The sequence below is a fragment of the Limulus polyphemus genome, unplaced genomic scaffold (genome assembly GCF_000517525.1).
Source record: "Limulus polyphemus unplaced genomic scaffold, Limulus_polyphemus-2.1.2 Scaffold2613, whole genome shotgun sequence".
Classification (NCBI taxonomy): domain Eukaryota; kingdom Metazoa; phylum Arthropoda; class Merostomata; order Xiphosura; family Limulidae; genus Limulus; species Limulus polyphemus.
In genome coordinates this window covers 94599-113392 of record NW_013668223.1, presented here as the reverse complement: position 1 = coordinate 113392, position 18794 = coordinate 94599, and the positions used below count along the sequence as shown (strand labels likewise).

Here is an 18794-nt window from a genome sequence, read left to right as displayed (position 1 = left end):
TGGGGGAACAGTAGATTAGAAAACAGATTACAAAATATAATTGAGAGCAAAATGTACATTTTACAAGATTTGAACTTAATGGTGTAGGTCAAAAGTTAAAGCCAAAAGAACCTTTTGAGATTTATTTTTTGTCTTACTCATTGAAAATTAATAAAAAAAAGCTCCTGTTCAAATAGCATAATGATAAAAATTTCCAAATTGTAAGGTAGATAACAGAAAATTGTATTCAAAAATAAAGAGTAATTTATTCAAAACCTAATTTAAAACAATACAATAACATGTAGCTTTAATAATGTATATAAATACCTAAGTAAATTCCCCAGTTTTAAATTTATTAATACTTGTAAAAGTTTTTTCATCAAGTTTATACTTAACTACAAAAGACTGATGATCATAATCATTGCAACAAATTGAAAAATAGAAAGCAGTAACTGATGAGGAAAATGCAGAAATTTACAAGTGGCTGACATGTCCAAATAAGCACTTTATAAGTCACATGAACTGTAACAGAATCATTTCCCAGATAATCAAAAATCATCATTATACCAACAAAAAAAATTCAAGTTCTATAAAAAATTCTAAAAGGTAAAAATAATTAAATAACAGTAGTCTCCAGATTTGAAAACCATTTTCTTGTACTTACTATCTCACACTCAAATGTTTATTAATTAATTACACCAGTCACATGAAACGTTGATTTTTATTCTGTGAAAATAAATTTAAATATTCAATAATACAGAAAAAATGTCAATATCATTAAAGTGTTTAGATTTGTACAACAATAACAACTAAAAAATGCTTGTTTTTATGGACAAAACTACATCAATGAAATTTCTAAAGAGTTAGGAGGAGTGCACTTTTCACTATGCTATAAGCTAAAGTTTTCTTCTTTTGAATGATGACCTGGTTGATTCAGACAAACCTGTCATTTTCTTCCCTTTTCGTATTTTTCCCAACTCTTGTTTAAACTGATGTCTGAAAAAAACAAAATATATGTAGTGTTTCTATTGACCTTTGCCTACACCTTCATGTAAACTAAATATATGCACAAGTGTTTTGATAGTCTTGAGTTTTTGAGGTAAAAACCATTACCTGTGAACTGTTCTGAACTAGTGTACATGTAAGATGAACTTTTTTTTGTATTTAAAAATAATTTTCACTTTTCACAACATATAGCTTCTTAGAAACAAAAAGAAAATCATATACGTTACAAAAATGTTTTATTTGATATAACAAGTTTCTAATTTTTACATTTTAGTTATTTTTAAAACAATAAATAAAGAACACATGAAAAACAAGAAATATAGTACTTACCTGGGTTTTTTTTTTTTGCTGTTAACTGTCAATGAAATCTAAGCCTACTTTTGTATATTAATGGTACTACTACACTACATTTTTCATTTAATTAAATAATACACTTAAGAACACAGAATAATAACACACAAGAAGCAAACAATGTCCTATAACTATCAATTTTTCTGGCTTTCAAAATGTACAATAAGAGCCTATAAAAATTCAGTTATGCTAGTCGATGTAATTCTCATGAGAACAAGTCAGAAAATGAACCAGAAAATAGACAATTGTATGTACACAAAACCATGTAATATAACAGTCATCTGATAGATTAAAATTTTGGATTTCTATTGTTTATAAATAATATAGTATAAAACATCAGAGAACTATTGGCAATTTGTGAAAGAAAGGATGCAACAGGTGAGCATGGCAAGGGGGTCTCATTTTCTAGAGTATAGCTCCGTAAACAAATACGATCGAAGGCTATAAAAATTATGCTTTGTCTGAGTAATATAAATATTACAATGAGTAACTTACATCACATTCTTTATTTCTCAGAGGGGTGGTAAATAAATTAGAAAAGAGGGAAGACCTTGAGAGCAAATGTAACAATTCTTATACTAGGGGAGACTGAGGATTTTTTAAAAATATTTTCTTATATAATTAAGAACTTAAAACTTATATAATGTTAAAATATGGTTTATTAATTACATTTTGATATCAAGTTTATTTGTATACAATGATAATAAAGAAGTTTAAGTTTTGAATGTAACTCTATAAAAAGTAATGACATGTGCACACTTTGACCTACCCATAGTGAGAGAGTTAATGCAAAAAATGAAAAAAAAAGAGTGCCCATTCCCTGTTAACATAGGTTCTTAATAATAATAATACCAATTTTAAAAAAAACAAGACTTCCCCCTAAATTTGTGTTATTTCCAATCTATAAAATCCCATCCACAATGCTGGTAAATTCCTGCTATCTACTTGACAGCATAATATTCATCTATTACCCCTTGTGTCTTTATGAACGTATTTCATAGGTCTAGCACAAGTAGTACTCCTTTTAGTGTTAATATTGTACATTCTTAAAAAATATTGAATTCTAGATAGTAGAATTTTATAATAATTAGGTTGTGTACTTTTGTACTTTCTACTTGATATGCAAAGCATTTCATTTAAGTATACATAGAGTGAATAGTTGAATTTACCTTTTAACAGACACAAAGTATCCTTTCCTCAATACATTAACAATACTACTAGCATTAATAATCAAAATACCTTGACTGCCAACGTCTTCCAAAATTCCACACTCTGCCAAATGATGGCAGCCATTCTCCAGAGTTTGGTGTGTTATGATCAAAGTTAGCACCAACTCTTTGAGGGTTTAAGTGCCTCTTGCTCTTCTTTGCAACTATCATTTAATATAATGAAAAAAAATACATGTAACAATCACACTGCTTTCAAAATGAAAACTCACTAAAAGTTGTACCTATTCTTTTTAACAAAAATGTAAATTTTTGCTTCCAAATTTATCAAGTCTTAATATTTTACTACAAAAAACCTAAGATCAAGCATTACAAATCCTATTCTTTACTAAAAAAGTTACATAGAAAATAGACTAATCTGAAATTTGAATACAAAAAAACACACAATTTAGTAGTTGTAATTACAGCGAACAAAAAATTTGCATTAATGAAAGATGTTAAAATGAACAAAGCATTTCATTTAACATACAGAAAAAAATCTAACATAACACTTAAATTTTTAAACAAGTTATTTCAGAAACAAACAAATAATTTTTTCAGAAGTGTGTACTGTCCTGAAAAAATACATAATGAACAGAAAATAATAATTATTTTGAATGTTCCAGCTCTTCTCAATAAATGCATCTTGATTGCTATTTTATGTTGACTTTTTTTTCCCTTGTGCACTGTTTTACTCTTGGACCTATCTATAACTTACAACTTGTTCCTCAATATTTCAGATCTGTTTCTGAATGCTGATTATAGGATTTATGCCTATCAATGATGGCACTTGTACAAACATAGAAATGAATATTTTATTCAATGTTTGTTACAAACAGTTTATTATGTGAGATTTGAAGCTATTCAATAGTAATTGTTTTGTTAATGGAAGACTAAACTGATTTCATATAACACCATAAAAATTCAGATATATTGAAAAAGACACTGGTAATTTAAAAATAATTAGTATATATTATTATTATTAATTGGATTATTATTCATAACTAAGTATGAATAAGTTACAAAATAACACAGCTTTTTAAGGGGAACTTGTCTTTCATGTTCAAACTGAAAACATCTGTTGTATGCCTGTACTGTGACAATTTCTAAATCTGGCTACAACATAAAAACTATCCTAGAAATTAATTTATATTCTTCAAACATATTTTTTAAACTTTTTAAATTAAAGTCATTACTTTTAAGACAAATTTCTTATAACTTATAATTTGCAGTAGAATAAAAATTAAGTAAATGACTTGCAGTAAGTGACACATACATTTAAATAATGAACAATAACATAAAAAATTCTGTATTCTGTAATATATAAAATGTAATATTAAATCCAAATCTAACTATTTTTTTCACCCTACCATGTTTTAAGAATTCTTCTGCAGTAGGACCAATCAAATCTTTAGATCTATGACCAACAGGTAATACATGTAAAGTACTTTTTTCTTCCTGGTCATTTTGAAGCCAAGGAGGAAGTGCTCCTGTAAATATATTTTTCTCTGTTCTTGTTGTCTGAAAAGAAAAGAAAAAACAGATGGAAATCCAAGAAGCATGTTCATTTTTTACATTCACAGGCACTTAGTAAATGTCTCATTGACAAGATCATGCACAACAAACTATTTTACTAAGTATAACCTTAGTACCCTATAATGCAGTTACACATGTAATTATTATACAGTCACAGTATTTTAATATAGAACTTATATATATGGGAACATATCAACTGCACTAAAGCCAATTGTTTCATTACAGAATAATAATATCAAAAATATAATATCATATAGCAATAACAATGAAACAAATTTATAACACGTAAATTTTACAAAAATACTTTGCGTGAGATATTTATTAACATATAGAATATTGAAGATAGCTTTTATATGCAGAAACATCTGTTAGCTGAGTTCTTGCACAGATCTTAAAATATAATGTTGATAAACGGAAACATCGGCATTCTAAATATATTTTTAATAAATTATCAGATAATTAATTCATACACCATCAGTGCATAATGTAGATTAAATTTTTTATCTTATCCTTTATCTCAACCCAAGTAGAAAAGTGGTCTTTCACTTGCCAACATGGTTATTTGTGTATAAAATACCTTAATTATTTTTTTAATTAAGAAAATGGCAAATAAACATGTTTCTTTAATTGATTAATTTAACACTTTCATGTCATCTACTCTAAATTTCACTTACTTTGGAATAAATGAATATTTACAGACCTTAACAGTTATTTCACAGAAAAATGGTAAAGATGACTAAATAGGCATTAACAACAAAACTGTAACATAAAGAAAATAATCAGAATAGATGCTTTGTTCAAGAAAACCATAAGAAACATGACTTACTGCATTCACACATCATACAGCATCACTTACTTTTCTGGTGTTGAAAACTTCATTCTGATACATTGAGGATGATGCAATTGGTTGTGAGTCACCAGCTAACATGAGAGGAAGTTGTTCTATAGCAGACTAAAAACATATTCAAGAAATAAACAGAGATAAAAGCAAAGTGCAAACCAATCTCTAGTACATTAATGTAAATTCTGAAAAGAAAGCAATATTTATTATTTAACATATAGGTGTTAATTTACCATGATTTTATGACATTTTTATGAATAAACCACCTTAATATTTAAATATCTTTGAACATTATTGCAAAAATAATATACATAAAACATTTTATATACCACCATATAACACTGCCCTTCCACTTGAATTGTGAAGAACCTTGAATAATTTTCATAATTACTACATTAATAGCTCTTAACTAGCCCATGAAGCAGTATCTTCAGCAGTTCTTTATCATTATCCATGATAATTGGGTTGAGTAGTCTACTTCACTATGACCATTACTTTCTCTGGACACTTTTTCTTAAAGGAAATTCTACTTCTTTAGAGTTCTAGAGTCTCATTTTCAAACTGATATCAGAAATCACAAACAAAAGTTAAATAATGTTCCTTTATGCAATACTTATTGCAATTTGACTTGATCTATACTTTTCTGATTCCCATTACATACATACAAAGTGGTTTTTACATTACTGTAGTTGCATTGTTCTACCTCTTCATCAGAACACATTAGTATGCATTTGTGTTTTTTACTTTTTTTCTATACTAATGTTTTGCACATTTCAGTAAACAGAGCTAAATCAAAATTCAGCCCTTGGTCAAAATAAAATGCCATGGACAATGCAAATCTTAAAATAGACCTGCTCAACAAATGCGTGAGACACAATACTGTTTTTTCAGGACATAGTGTGTTTTCTAGGCTCATTTCTTTTCACAATATACATTTGCAGGTGGTATGCCTTTCACAGATCAGCAACATTCAGTATGACAGAAAACTTCCAAGTCTCTTCTAACAGTAGCTTTCCTAGCTACCTGATAACTGTGGATATGTTGAAGATCTTAAAGTAGAAGTGAACTTATTACTTTCAATGCTATATATATGACCTTTTGCATCTTTTCACTCTCTGTACAGAATGTTACATAGTTTGATATACATAGTGTAGGAAGCCACTGTCTGTCACAATGATAAGCATATATATATATTAGTACTTCAAGTATAATTAAGAAAACAATATTCACTGATGATAATCAAATGTTCATTATCCATAAAATTTGACATTGCGGTTTCTTTATTAGTTCTAGTGAAACGTCTTATAGACAATTTGATACATTTAAAATTTAGTATGAACACCCAGCTAACCTGGTGAGCTTTGGTATTTCTAGGCAGAAAACTCCACAGGACAAACAGTGTATTGTTCAAATACTACTATATATGCTTCTTATTCAAAACTTAAACTATTATCAGTCTTACAGTAGTGAAATATCACCCATATATTATTCAGATAATATAAATATGAAATGAACATAGCTTACATAAGAATAAAGTCTAGTTCTAACTACATAACATTCAATTTGCCACTCAAACGGTTTTCTGTAACTGCAGATTACCAGCAATTATTTAGAAAAAAAAAGAATCAGACAAATGGTGAAAATAAGGAGTTAAATTGTGTGTTTACAAATTTTGACAAGATACCTAGTTTTTGAACCAGAAGTTGGTAGATGAAAATAAAATTTTCAGAGTTTAGCTTCAGTTTTATTTCTAAAACATTAAAAAGTACTGTTTATTTCATAAATTAATTTTAAATAATATATGAAGCTAATCACAAGAATGAATCTAGAAGTCAAGAACAAGTGACCAGCTTGACATAAAGAACAGGGCTAGAAGACTTTGTTTCATTACACATACCTCAATCTTTGTGTCTTGAACAAGTTGCATTCTTTGTTGCTCAACAAAACGCATATGTTCAATGTCCTAGATGGAAGAAAAGCAGTATGAAGAATTGTTGTAAAAACAATATAATAAAAACAAAGATCCTTGAGAAAGTATTCCATCTGTCCAAGCACATTATCATATACAATATATGATATAAAATATAACCAAACCCATATACACCACTATGAGCTGAAACCTGCAACTCCAAAATATTTTAGCATACATGAATCCAGCCAAACTGGATTCATAGAAGGTGTCAACTAACTTCACATGCTTTTTGGTGTGAAGTTGGCATCATGTAATTGTTAAAAAATTCAATGTGCTTATACTCTTTTACTATCAAAAAAGTACATAAACATAAAAAAAATTATTGTTAAGGATAGCACTTTTTTAACTCCTTTCATGCCTAGAGTACTAATAATTTATTATAAGTTCCTAAAACAGATATTTTTCAGATGTGAATGCTGTTATCTCAAACCCTACATAGTTTATTGCCATCTTTAATAATTAGCCTTTGAAATTATTAGGATTGTACCTTTTTATGCAAATGATCTAGTTTCTTCAAGTATTCTTCAATTTTCTGTGGTATCAGTTTCAGAAATCTAGAAAAAGTGGAGTAAAAAGTACTTATTTTAAACTGAATTTAATTGCACAAAAGAACCATCAACACATGTACATTAAGTAATTTGAAAACAGTTGTTCCAAAATATCCTGGTTTATCATATCATATAGGAACATCACAATTGCAACAGCCCAGTTTTCCACAAGTATTTTATGTGTACTTAGTCAAACTTTATTTTTACTTTCAAAATTACAAAAATTTGAACTAGAATTAACATCCCAACATTTGTATCTATGATAAATATTGCTTCAAAAATCAAAGAATTGCAATGACAGACACCATATTTTGTAATCATACCCAGTGCGACTTTGCACTTTGCTTCTGCTGTGCATACAAAGTCTCTATAGTATATGTTGTAGACATAATTTTCAGTCTGTTCTAAAATTTAGAAATCCTGTGACAGACATAGAACAGAATATTAATTCACACTTAGTTTGAGTCAAACTGCACACTCTTAAACAATTTAATCATAAATCAGAATCTTCTCTACAGCAAACTACTTTCTCAGTTACATCCCTCTACACTGTCTGAAAAAATTACAACAGACACTGCCCAACCTAGTCATTCAGTGTTTTAAAAACATTTTCTGCAAGAATTATTATATGACTCATCTGCAGAAGTTATATTGTCCCTATCATTACAGCATGGGATAACTTTCCCAGCACTATACTTTGACATGCCTGAAAGGAGTTTTTTTTGTTAAGCACTAATCTACACAATGGGCTATCTGTTATGCATACCATGGGTAGCTAAACTTGATTTTTAGTGTTATAATGCCTCAGTCTTACTCCTGAGCTACTGGGGGTGCACTTGAGAAGACCCACCTAGCCTTAACCAAATATTCCTATTTATCAGAACAAAATTCAAATATTTAAAATGATTGTGGTAAGAAACAGAGAAAGCCACAGTCATCCAAAGAAGAAACATATAACCAATAAAACAAGAAATTCTTAAAACAATTAGTTGAACTTGGCAAAATGACAGTAGTAGTACTGTACCACTTGTCTCCCAAGCATAATTGTATCAGTGAAAGGAAGAGTAACTATGGAAAAAATAAGAATCCAATATAACAAAAATGTCAATTAAGAGTGCAAGTAGTTTCTCAAAATAACAAAACATGTATATAAAAAGCTTTCTTACATATTGAGTGGTGTTTTTACTCTCTTAATCAGAATGTTGAATAGAACATTAAATACAAAGGAATATTGAAAATAAGTACATTATTACCAAGTGTTAATGCTTCAAATTCATTCTTCTGATTGATTTAATCAACATACTTATCTAAACATTCCACTGAAATACTGTAAGTTGACATCTTTGATTTGTCAAGCTTATTTTGCCACCAGAAATGTTTCAATGCCTTCAAATGGTCCTCACTAAAAAAAAAAGTAAAAATAAACACAAAAACATATAACTATACTAAATAAGTCACATATACAAACCAGCAAGTACAGCCAAGTTTTAACATGTTTACATACATGTTTTAAAAATTCTGTTATGGGTTCAACATTTGTTTATGTATAGAAATCAGAAATTTAAATATAAAGCATTATGATTCACAGTGAATTTAATATGCATGAAAGATGTTATTCAATAAAATGTATTAATAAGCAGATCAAATATATTCTATCACACGATGCATGTTAAAATATTTGTTTTTATAATATATCTGAAACAATAATACTTCATATGCTCATTATAATCTATATGAGTTCAGTGCAAATTTAGATGCTCAAAGATCTAAGATTAAAATCTACAAAATCTAAATATCAATGATAATTATGAAATTGCAAAATAACCATGCTACAAGCTAAATTAATTCCAAGGTGTGAAAAAGTACAAACTTGTTTTGTTTAAAAATTGTTCAATCAAAATCTAAATACAGCTGTTTGTTTGTTTTTTCTGTGTGACTTTAAATTGGGCATCTAGTATCTTAACATTTAAAATGACTGTTACCATGATCCATAACAGTGTGAAATCAGAAGATAATTTTTTAGTACATCTCCAATAAGCCTTACTAGCTTCATACATACACACACACACACACAAAGAGAGAGAGAGAGATTGAGAAACTATATATGCCTTTTTTTTTTTCTATCTTGAAATTTAAACTAGTCTATGGTAAACAAACAAAAAAAAAATATATATATATATACTATCAATGTTCAACTCAAAATGTTTAAATAAAAGCAAACTTCTGTTTTTGGCTTCCATCAGTTGTTTAAAATATATTTAATCTGCTGACTTTCAAACTTTTATAATAATGGTAAAGAAAGAAATACTGTACTGTCAAAGAAACATAATTGTAACTTTTTGTCCAGCTCCGAGTGATCTCAATATTAGTTGTCTTTCATGACATGCCACTTAACCCTTACAAAGCTGATTGGTTTTACAAGCTCCACCTTGTGGTAATCCAACATTGTATGTGGATACAGCTCCCTGATTTCCAATAATATTAAAGGTTCATGGATTTAGTGTATACATAAGCAAATGTGCAGTGACATTTGACAGGTGGAATAAAAGACAGGTCGAAGTAAGAATAAGAATACAATGAAAATATTTTGTTTTCTGATGTAAATAAATAAATGAAATAAACTTTAGAAAAGGACCCTGAAGCATGCCCAGATAAGTAGTAAAAAATAAAATAGAAAAAGACTAAGTTGAGAAGGTAAAGGGTTAACTATAACTAAAGCTCAAGCTCGCATGATAAACACAGGAATCAGAAACAGCATAAAGACAAGATTTCTACTGCCTGTTTCGACTCCTTTAAGGTCCATGCTTAATCCTTTTTAAAAGCATCATTATCTAAGTAACTGATCAATCAAAAAAGGGCAACAAATTGTAGCAATATCTCAGTTCCACTTGACAGCCTTGGAGAATCTACAACACAGGGTCAATAAGGACACATTGCCTCTATCCCCCAAAACAGTAGATAAGTTCCCTGACCAATCAAGCTATACAAAATAATGCCTCAGGCCAAAATTTTGCACACAAAATTAGATTTAATATATTCCAAAATTATTAAAACTTAGAAAAATTTAATAATTTTGCAAGTAATAAATATTCACTATTATAGAGTGACATATGTAGTATTTACATACAACCTCAAAAATATATTGATGTACTATGTAGGACAAAATAACTACTTAAGATATAAAAAGAAATCAGTATAGCACTGAAGTGTTTGTAATTTTTTAAACATGCATATATTTAGTTCACATAACAAACTGCACAGTTTCCTATCTCATTTTGATAATGGATCCAAGGAAAAACAGAAACAATATGACCAACTCAATTACTCAAAATCAGAAAATACTGTACTTCCTCAATTACTTGATAACTGTAAAGTTAGTATAAAGACAAACATATAGTGTACATATTTTCATGTATAATATTTATTCACCTTTCAATATTTAAACACAAAAAAGGCAATAAATATTTGAAAAACAGAATAATTCCAATTAATTTAGCATTAACAAATAAGCCAATTATCAAACCTGAAATATTTGCTACTCCAAGTCCATATTCAACACTTGTTTACACATGCTATTTATATATCAGATTTAGAACTTCTAAATTATAAGACTCCTGACAAATTAAAAAAAAGGGCTTTAATCCTGAACCTTCCCAAGCTAAGTTATTCACTGTCTCTTGAATTAAAATCACTTTAACATTCCAATAAACATGAGTTTTGTTCTCAACAAACCCTAAACTAAACTGCAGTTAGGCATTTTAGACTTACAAACAGAAATATTTATTTTTTACAATCCCAATTTTACCTCCAAAATTAAGATGGAGACTCACAAAGAAAAAACTACTTAAGACATATTGCTTATACATGATATTAGTTCCACATGAAAAAAAAATTATATTAATTTTATGAAATTTATGTTTGACATCATCATATTTACAGCTCTTGGATAAACCCAAGCAAATAAGAAAAAAATTTTTTATCTGAAGCAAAATGTTATTTATTTGTAAAATGTATAAAACACTCTAGTTGATGTACACAACAATCTAAGAACACAAAAATAATGGTACATATTGGATGTAATGCACAGAAAAAAGGCACAGAAGTGTACTCATACCATAACACACAAAATCTTAATTTTATAGAATTTCTATATTTTTTACTCAGCGACATCTACAATAAATTTTATACATAACAAGTATAAATATATCAACCAAATGTTACCGTATTCTAACTAGGTTAACTTATAATATTAAAGAATATGTCAACTGTGTATATATATTTTACTCATATCTAGGTTTACTTTAGATACAGTAATTAATATGGTATTTATCATGTCTCATGCATTTAACCCTCTTACACATTCTACTTTCTCCCATATTTATATGTATTATTCAACTTGTTTAACTCTATTTCTAACATTACATATATGCTATTAAATTTATATGTCACCCTAAATGTAATTAATTAAACTCCCAAATGATGATTAGAGTGAACTGGACGATTAACTCTATTAATTATGACCACCATTTACATCAATTATTGTCATATAAATTAACTGATTAATTGCAATTATGATTAAATTGATTAATGTCATGAAAATAATCAACTAACTGATACTATTATTTCCAATTATTATCATTTTCAATTATTTGAACTAACTGAGTAATCAAAATATTGTCATCATGATTTCTTATAATAATTTATAATTCAAGGTTATTCAGTTTAATAAGTTAGTTTCAAACTTCACAAAAATAATAGACTAATCAGAATTAGTGTTTTCAGTTATTAATATTTTTTGGTTATTGCAAATATCCAAGTCTTGCGTGAGGATAATTCATTAGTTGAATGTAATACATGATGATTAATCAATTATCAAATTCTATTCATCCTTCAGATCTACTGATGACCCTGGAACATCACATACTATATTGTCAGAAAGTTAACTTACTATATAAAAGAGTAGAAACAAATCTATACCTAATTCACTGTAACACAAGAAAGCAATGTAACTAATGTATCTGAAATTAGATTCCCAGCAATGAGAAATAAAAAGTTGTCACATATCAAAAGAATGGTGAGACTCAAACTTATAAAGAAGAATTTGAACAAGCATTTACATAATAACACAGCTAAAGAATCAAATACAATGGTTGGTCTGTAAGAATAATTAGCATTTTGTTTGTTACTGGCTTAACATTAATCTCCAATAGGATGAGAGCTAAAGCATCTCAGCTACACAGTAACAACACATGCCTTGCTCATATGGCTCCCTTATACACAGTCTTAAATGCACTAGGATTTAATATTTTTCAACCATTAAAAACACTAATTACAACCAGAAGGAGAAAAAAAAATTGCATACACCTGAAGAACTTTGAAAACATTAAACTTTATTTAAATAAGTAAAAACACCAAGTCCAAATCCCTGATGTGAAGACAAATTTTGCAGAGAGAGAGAGAGCTGAAAAACACAGCAAAAATCATCAAAGATGAAGAATAAGAAAGTAAAAAAATGCATAGTACTCTGACTTAATAAGCAGCCCAGAGATTAAGACAACAAAAAGCATTAACCTCATCATATAACATATAATAAGTAGTGGCAGATAAGATGCAGGAAACAGACAGCAATAAAATGTACAGTTTTTTTGGCATAATCAAGAAAAAAAATAGCTAAATGTAATAGTATTGGTAGGTTATAATATTCAAATTACCTTTCACTTGATTTTACTCAGGTTTTTTGGCCAATCCAAAATTAAGATTGACTTTCCAAAAACTGAGAGCCCTCAAAACTCAAACTTAATTGTATTTCTACAAAAAAAATTATACGAGACTCCTTACCTATTAGCATAGATTCTGCAGGATACCCATCAGTTGTTAACATTCATAATGTGAAATTAATTTTTTTGTAATCTATTTGTTTGATAATAAAATTATACTTTTTATTTTATCTCTCTCCACAGCACTGGTGAAGAGCCTATCAAGTTGCTAATGTCACAACATAGAAGTTTTAATAAAATGTTTTTTTTGGGTAATACTAAATGCATTCAATTTACAATTTTGTTAAATGATAAATGTCAACACTGTACCTAGCCAAGTGTTTTAACAATCCACCATAAGAAATGCTGACATCTCCCTGAATCTCGTGTCTTTCTACCTCTTTCGCACAAAAATAACACCAAAACTTCTTTGTATGCTCCCAATACATGTCGTGGATTACTGGATTATGTAACAGACATAAACCTTCCTGTATCTGAAAATAATAATTATATAATTGAACATCTATTGATTCAGTATAATTTTGTTACACAACTGTCTAAATCAATTTATAAATAAATGAACATATCTACAATTAATTTCAATAAAAAAGAAGCAAGCTATACACAACCAACTGAAAATTTTGGGAGAATGCTCAGTTACAAGTCATATTCATATACTAAGATTTAATCATATCTATATATATTAAGAAAACATTAGAATATGTGTGTATCAAGAAAGCTTTCAATTAACAATCAGATAACTCAAAAATTACAGTTATAGTTGTTTTTGTGTGTATGTACAAATATATATATATATATATATATATTCTGAATTTATCTAACATAACATAGCACTAGATGACAACAAGGGACACTTTGGTCCATCTAGTCTATTCTCTCCGTTAAATCAAAATAAATATTAAAATCCCCCAAAGCCAGCCTTTATCATTCAAATATTTATCAAGCTTTTCCTTAAACTCCCATAAATTAACTGCATCTACTATATCTGATGACAACCTGTTTCAAAGGCCAACCACCCTTTTACAAAAATAAAGCTGTCTTACAGAGGATGACTCCTACCCTGCCAAAATTTATTTTTGTGTTCCAGTCTTAGCATTCTCCCAATTAACTATAAAAAAGATGACGGATCAACACTGTCAATTTCCTTAACAATCTGAAATGCCTAAAACAAATTCCCTCTCTTTCTTTTTTTTTTCAAGAGAAAACAAGTTCAGAGATTTTAACCCACTGACTGCTGATTTGCCATATAGGGTATGGTCCACTTCCTGCAGTTTAATGCAAGCGTTCCATATACAGGGTACAGCTTGCATAAATTCCATGCATGTTTAGGGCAGCCACATTCAATGGGTTAATCTATCCTCATATTCCAGGTATCATCCTAGTAGCCAGTGGCGTGCAGAGGTTCTATGATGCCCAGAGCCTTGTACCTAAGACCTTGGTGAAAAGCAGAAAGGGTTCTACTATTCGATTCAACTCTTTGGCACCTTTGTTTTTAAGTTACTCTTACTTAAACATTTAACTTTACACACACTAGTACAAGAAATATATTTTCAAGAGATCAAATCTATAATGCTGAAACTGTGGAGTTCACCTAACTCCTGAGCTCTGTCTGAAGATTCCATAGAATTTTTTTTTTATTTATAACCTACCAATTTTAAAAAAATAGACTCACTAGTGAAAATCGTTAGATTAAAACAATTTCATAGTAATGTTTTCTTACAATAAACTATAAAGGATCATGAACATTGTTTACACAGGCCTATTTCACTTTTTAACAGAAAGTAAACCACTGATGATACTAGTGCTACTCAGTGTCAGTGTAAATTGTTATTATTGTAGTATAATACTAAATATATAGTATTACTATTAGTACAGTGTATTTTTAAGCTTAAAAGGTACTGAGGTAGTCTGTTTCTTCAATATTATCAACTTTAACTTTATAAGTTTAAAGTTACATAAAATAGAAACAATACAATTTTTTTCACTCTAACTAAGAACTGTATATGTTTACCGTTATTTAAGTTAAAATAAAATTTGGTAAAATGCCTTTAGGTTTTAGATTTACTTTTACTAAAGTTTTAGTTATTTCACTCTAGTTTGATTCTTTACCTTCATATTAAACTTTCGTAACAAGTTTTCAACAGTTTCACGATGTTTTCTGGAGTAGACATGTTTTTTTCCAGTACAGTGGTTCGTTTTACAAACAGAACAGAGTGAATATTGGCTGAAAGATTTCGACATTAAATTATGGATTAATTCTAAAATAAATAGATTACACTTATAGAGTGTTCACGATTAGTTTCGATTCGACACCGTGATACACAAGTTGAATGAACACGAACCTACAACTCACACTAAAACAAAACTGCCTTGAACTGTGTGGGGTGCCCTCTCACGGAATGGCATATTTAAGATTAATTTCAAAAATATGATTTACAGTGCGGGTATCCAACTGATGAAAAAATGCGTTCTAATTATTATAAATATTAGTTTAAACATTTCATTTAATTGAATTGTTTCGTTTGAGTTTACTTACTCGTGATAAATATTTTTACAACTTACAACTTTTACTGTGGGCTTGAAGAAAAATAAAATTATTCTTCAAAACATATTATAAAAGCTCTAACTTGTAAAAAAGTATTATATTTAATTGGTTTCGCCCATTATAAAATATATATTTTAGTTGTGACCCATGTAAGCAGCTTGTTCGATCAGAAGTTAATGCTAACCATAAAAGGAATAGTTCAAACAAAATAAATAATAAGTTAAGGTGGCATTTCAGTATACTGAAAAATGATATGATAAATATCTTATAACTATAACAGGTGTAATACCACAAAAAAGCTTGGAAGACGTCAAAAACACTGAATATTTACAGAAGCGCATTCATTTACGTGGAATAATAAACCGTGTTTAATTGTTGTGCGCTCATTTGTTGGTCAAATCACATGTGACAGTTATACTGCCATCTTATCTTCATTCTCCTACTGTAATAAAAAAAGACAAAAAAATCTAACTTAAATGAGCATATGAATCACTTATTATTCAGGTGTAATGCACTTCTCAGCTGTAGAATTGTAATATAGCGAATTTTACTTTTTTATTCAAAAATATATCGTTCAATTATTATTCCTTCTATCGTTTCGTTCAACTATTATAGCGCTAACTCACCTTCTAGCTAGAGCACGTTGAAATTGAATCTGTATGAAACAGACACAACCTTCCTCTAGCGGGGAAGTACATATATTAATGTTGTAAAATATTATGTAAATTAGCTAGTCACATGAGATGTTACTTCGTGGTGTAACCACTAAATAAAAACCCTTCCTTGATCCTAAACTAGTTAGTTGACAAGATATAGTTAGAACTAAATACTGCTGATTGTTGCTCGTGTATTGTTTATTGACGTTTTTAACAAGTCCTGCCCAAGAACGGATATACTTTTTTTTATTTTTTTGTATGTGATAAAACTTGAATTCCATTCCAATTGTTAAAATGTTTTATTTTGGATTTCTGTTGTTGTTACAGTTCAATAAATTGATTTTTGTTCGACCCCGTGATTGTAGCGGCGTTTTGTTTTTGTCCCTTACAGGATAACAAAAAGTTGCTTTTTAACTAAGTAAGGTGTAAGTTACGCCAATAAAAACATTAAAATTCTTGGTTTCGTTTTAAGTTTACTTACTGATAATTGAGGTCTTTGAGAAATGTGGAAACATTCAAAAATTACCTAGCTTTTAATTTGTATTGCGATCGTTTTAGATACATATATTATAATTATACGCAGTTTTTATCTGTCCTGAAAATGCACCCGCACCTTACTGTCTAAATGCGCAAGCGCGCGCACTTCATTTCGACGGATATACTTTAGTAAACAATTTGTACAACGACATATTAAAAGCTTATCAAAGTTTTTAAAAAAGGTCTAACGTTAGATCGTAGAATTACATTATACGTTTATTTATTAATAGTATTAAGTACGATATAGTTTAGCCCTAACTAAACTAAAGCAAAAAACATACACAAATTAATGTTAATTTATCTATATCGAATATAGGCCATACATAATAAACTCTTAACTAATGTTAGGTCTAAGACCAGTGGACTTCTAGATTCCGGGTATGCGATTAGAAATATAATTCTTTTGTATTATTCTATAAATCCTGTATGTAAAAAAGTACTGTCGCAATAAAGATACTAATCTGACCACAAATGTTTTGTGGATCTCTGCTAGTTATAAGTATATCTCATATTTGTTATTTTATTACAAGTTACAGTTTTTACAGTTAGTGAAAGATCCCCGCAAAAATGCGCCATAGAATTGACATGGTTAGCCAACTCAGAACAAACTAATAAAGTTGACCAAGTACTATTTCAACATATTGTCATTTGGATGGATCAGAGGCTGTTTTACTATTAAAAATAAATAATAATAAAAAAGAAGAGAGAGAAGGAAGAGAAACTTCCCTTAGAAACAGAATAAGACACTGAGATCTGGCCTGCTACTCAAACAGTATGTGTAGTGAGGCTCCCAGAGAAAGGAAAAATTGACTGTCATTCACCAGACTGTCAGAGATTCCTGATTGTTTGTCGAAGTAGAGTTTTGACAATACTCTTATGCCAAGACTTACTTTGGATGGCAGCTTTGGACCATAACATCAGTAATAAGAGGCATTAGAAGACAGCAGAGTAGGAGGAGCTGGCCCGGTTCTTAGAGGAGCTACAGGCCCTGAGTAGCCATGCTGGGAATCAAGTAAAGTCAAGTAAACAACATCTTATAATGAGTTAAAAAATGACGTCCTTGATGCCCCACATGTCCATCATATTGAGCGAATATTATTTTGTTAGAATTTTACATTCACATATAAGTTTGCATTTAATTGTAAGTACATATTATTGTATTATGATACGTTTACATTATTATTGTGTTCCGATTTCGGTATAATATGCAGAAATTTCCTAATTTACATATATGCATTTAATACTAGTATTTAGATCATTTCTGTTGTATTTTTGTTTTAATTTGTGCATTTTCTAATTAGTATTTTGAATATTTTCATGTTTTATTTTATATTTATATGATAGTGATTTTATTTTGATATTTAGTTATTGGTTACGATTTTCTATCTTATCATATTTGTATACATATTATACTGCTTTGTGTGTCTGTGGTTTGGCTGCATGAAGTGTGGTTGGATTCACTTATCTTTTAATTTGGTTTTGAATAGAAAGATAATGGATATTATTTCAGACTATTCTTTAATCAACTAGTTAAATTTGACAACTTTGAATTCACAAATTAAATTTACTTCTTTCTCTTTTGTCTCGGGTTTTTAATTTTTGGTAAAGATGACATACGTTAGCTTTATAACTTCACAGTGAACATATGTAGTAACTTTGTGCTCCGAGTTTGTTGCTACTACAACTGTTGTGTGTTTTATACGTCAATATAACAAAAATGAAACTGTTAATTGTTCAAGAACCGTGTTTGTCTTTACTATCTCAGTCTTGATAACTCACTGAAGCTTCTGAGATGTAGGTTGTAAGTTATTCAGGGACAGACATTTACTATAGACCATTACG

General features: G+C 29.0%; 1 protein-coding gene across 1 annotated transcript; it reads right to left on the bottom strand.

Annotated features, from left to right (window-relative positions):
• Window positions 1-290: 290 nt before the first annotated feature.
• Window positions 291-15588, bottom strand: LOC106467433 (coiled-coil domain-containing protein 84-like). The gene is made up of 9 exons (XM_013927783.2): window positions 15324-15588; window positions 13524-13687; window positions 8741-8839; window positions 7377-7443; window positions 6815-6880; window positions 4933-5028; window positions 3911-4061; window positions 2575-2707; window positions 291-975 (listed from the first exon to the last, which is right to left on the bottom strand). Exons 1-9 carry the CDS (start codon window positions 15453-15455, stop codon window positions 876-878), a joined length of 1008 nt encoding a protein of 335 aa, XP_013783237.1. The 5' UTR covers window positions 15456-15588; the 3' UTR covers window positions 291-875.
• Between the last annotated feature and the right edge of the window lie 3206 nt (window positions 15589-18794).

Bases quoted from the DNA above. Each gene is read 5' to 3' on its own strand.
- LOC106467433 (XM_013927783.2), bottom strand. From the start codon at position 15,455: ATGTCGAAATCTTTCAGCCAATATTCACTCTGTTCTGTTTGTAAAACG. The intron at 5,029-6,814 runs GTATGTGTAATG...ATATGTTTTTAG, and splicing joins TTCAAGACACAAAGATTGAG to TCTGCTATAGAACAACTTCC. The intron at 2,708-3,910 runs GTAGGGTGAAAA...ATTAAATGATAG, and splicing joins AGAAGAATTCTTAAAACATG to TTGCAAAGAAGAGCAAGAGG.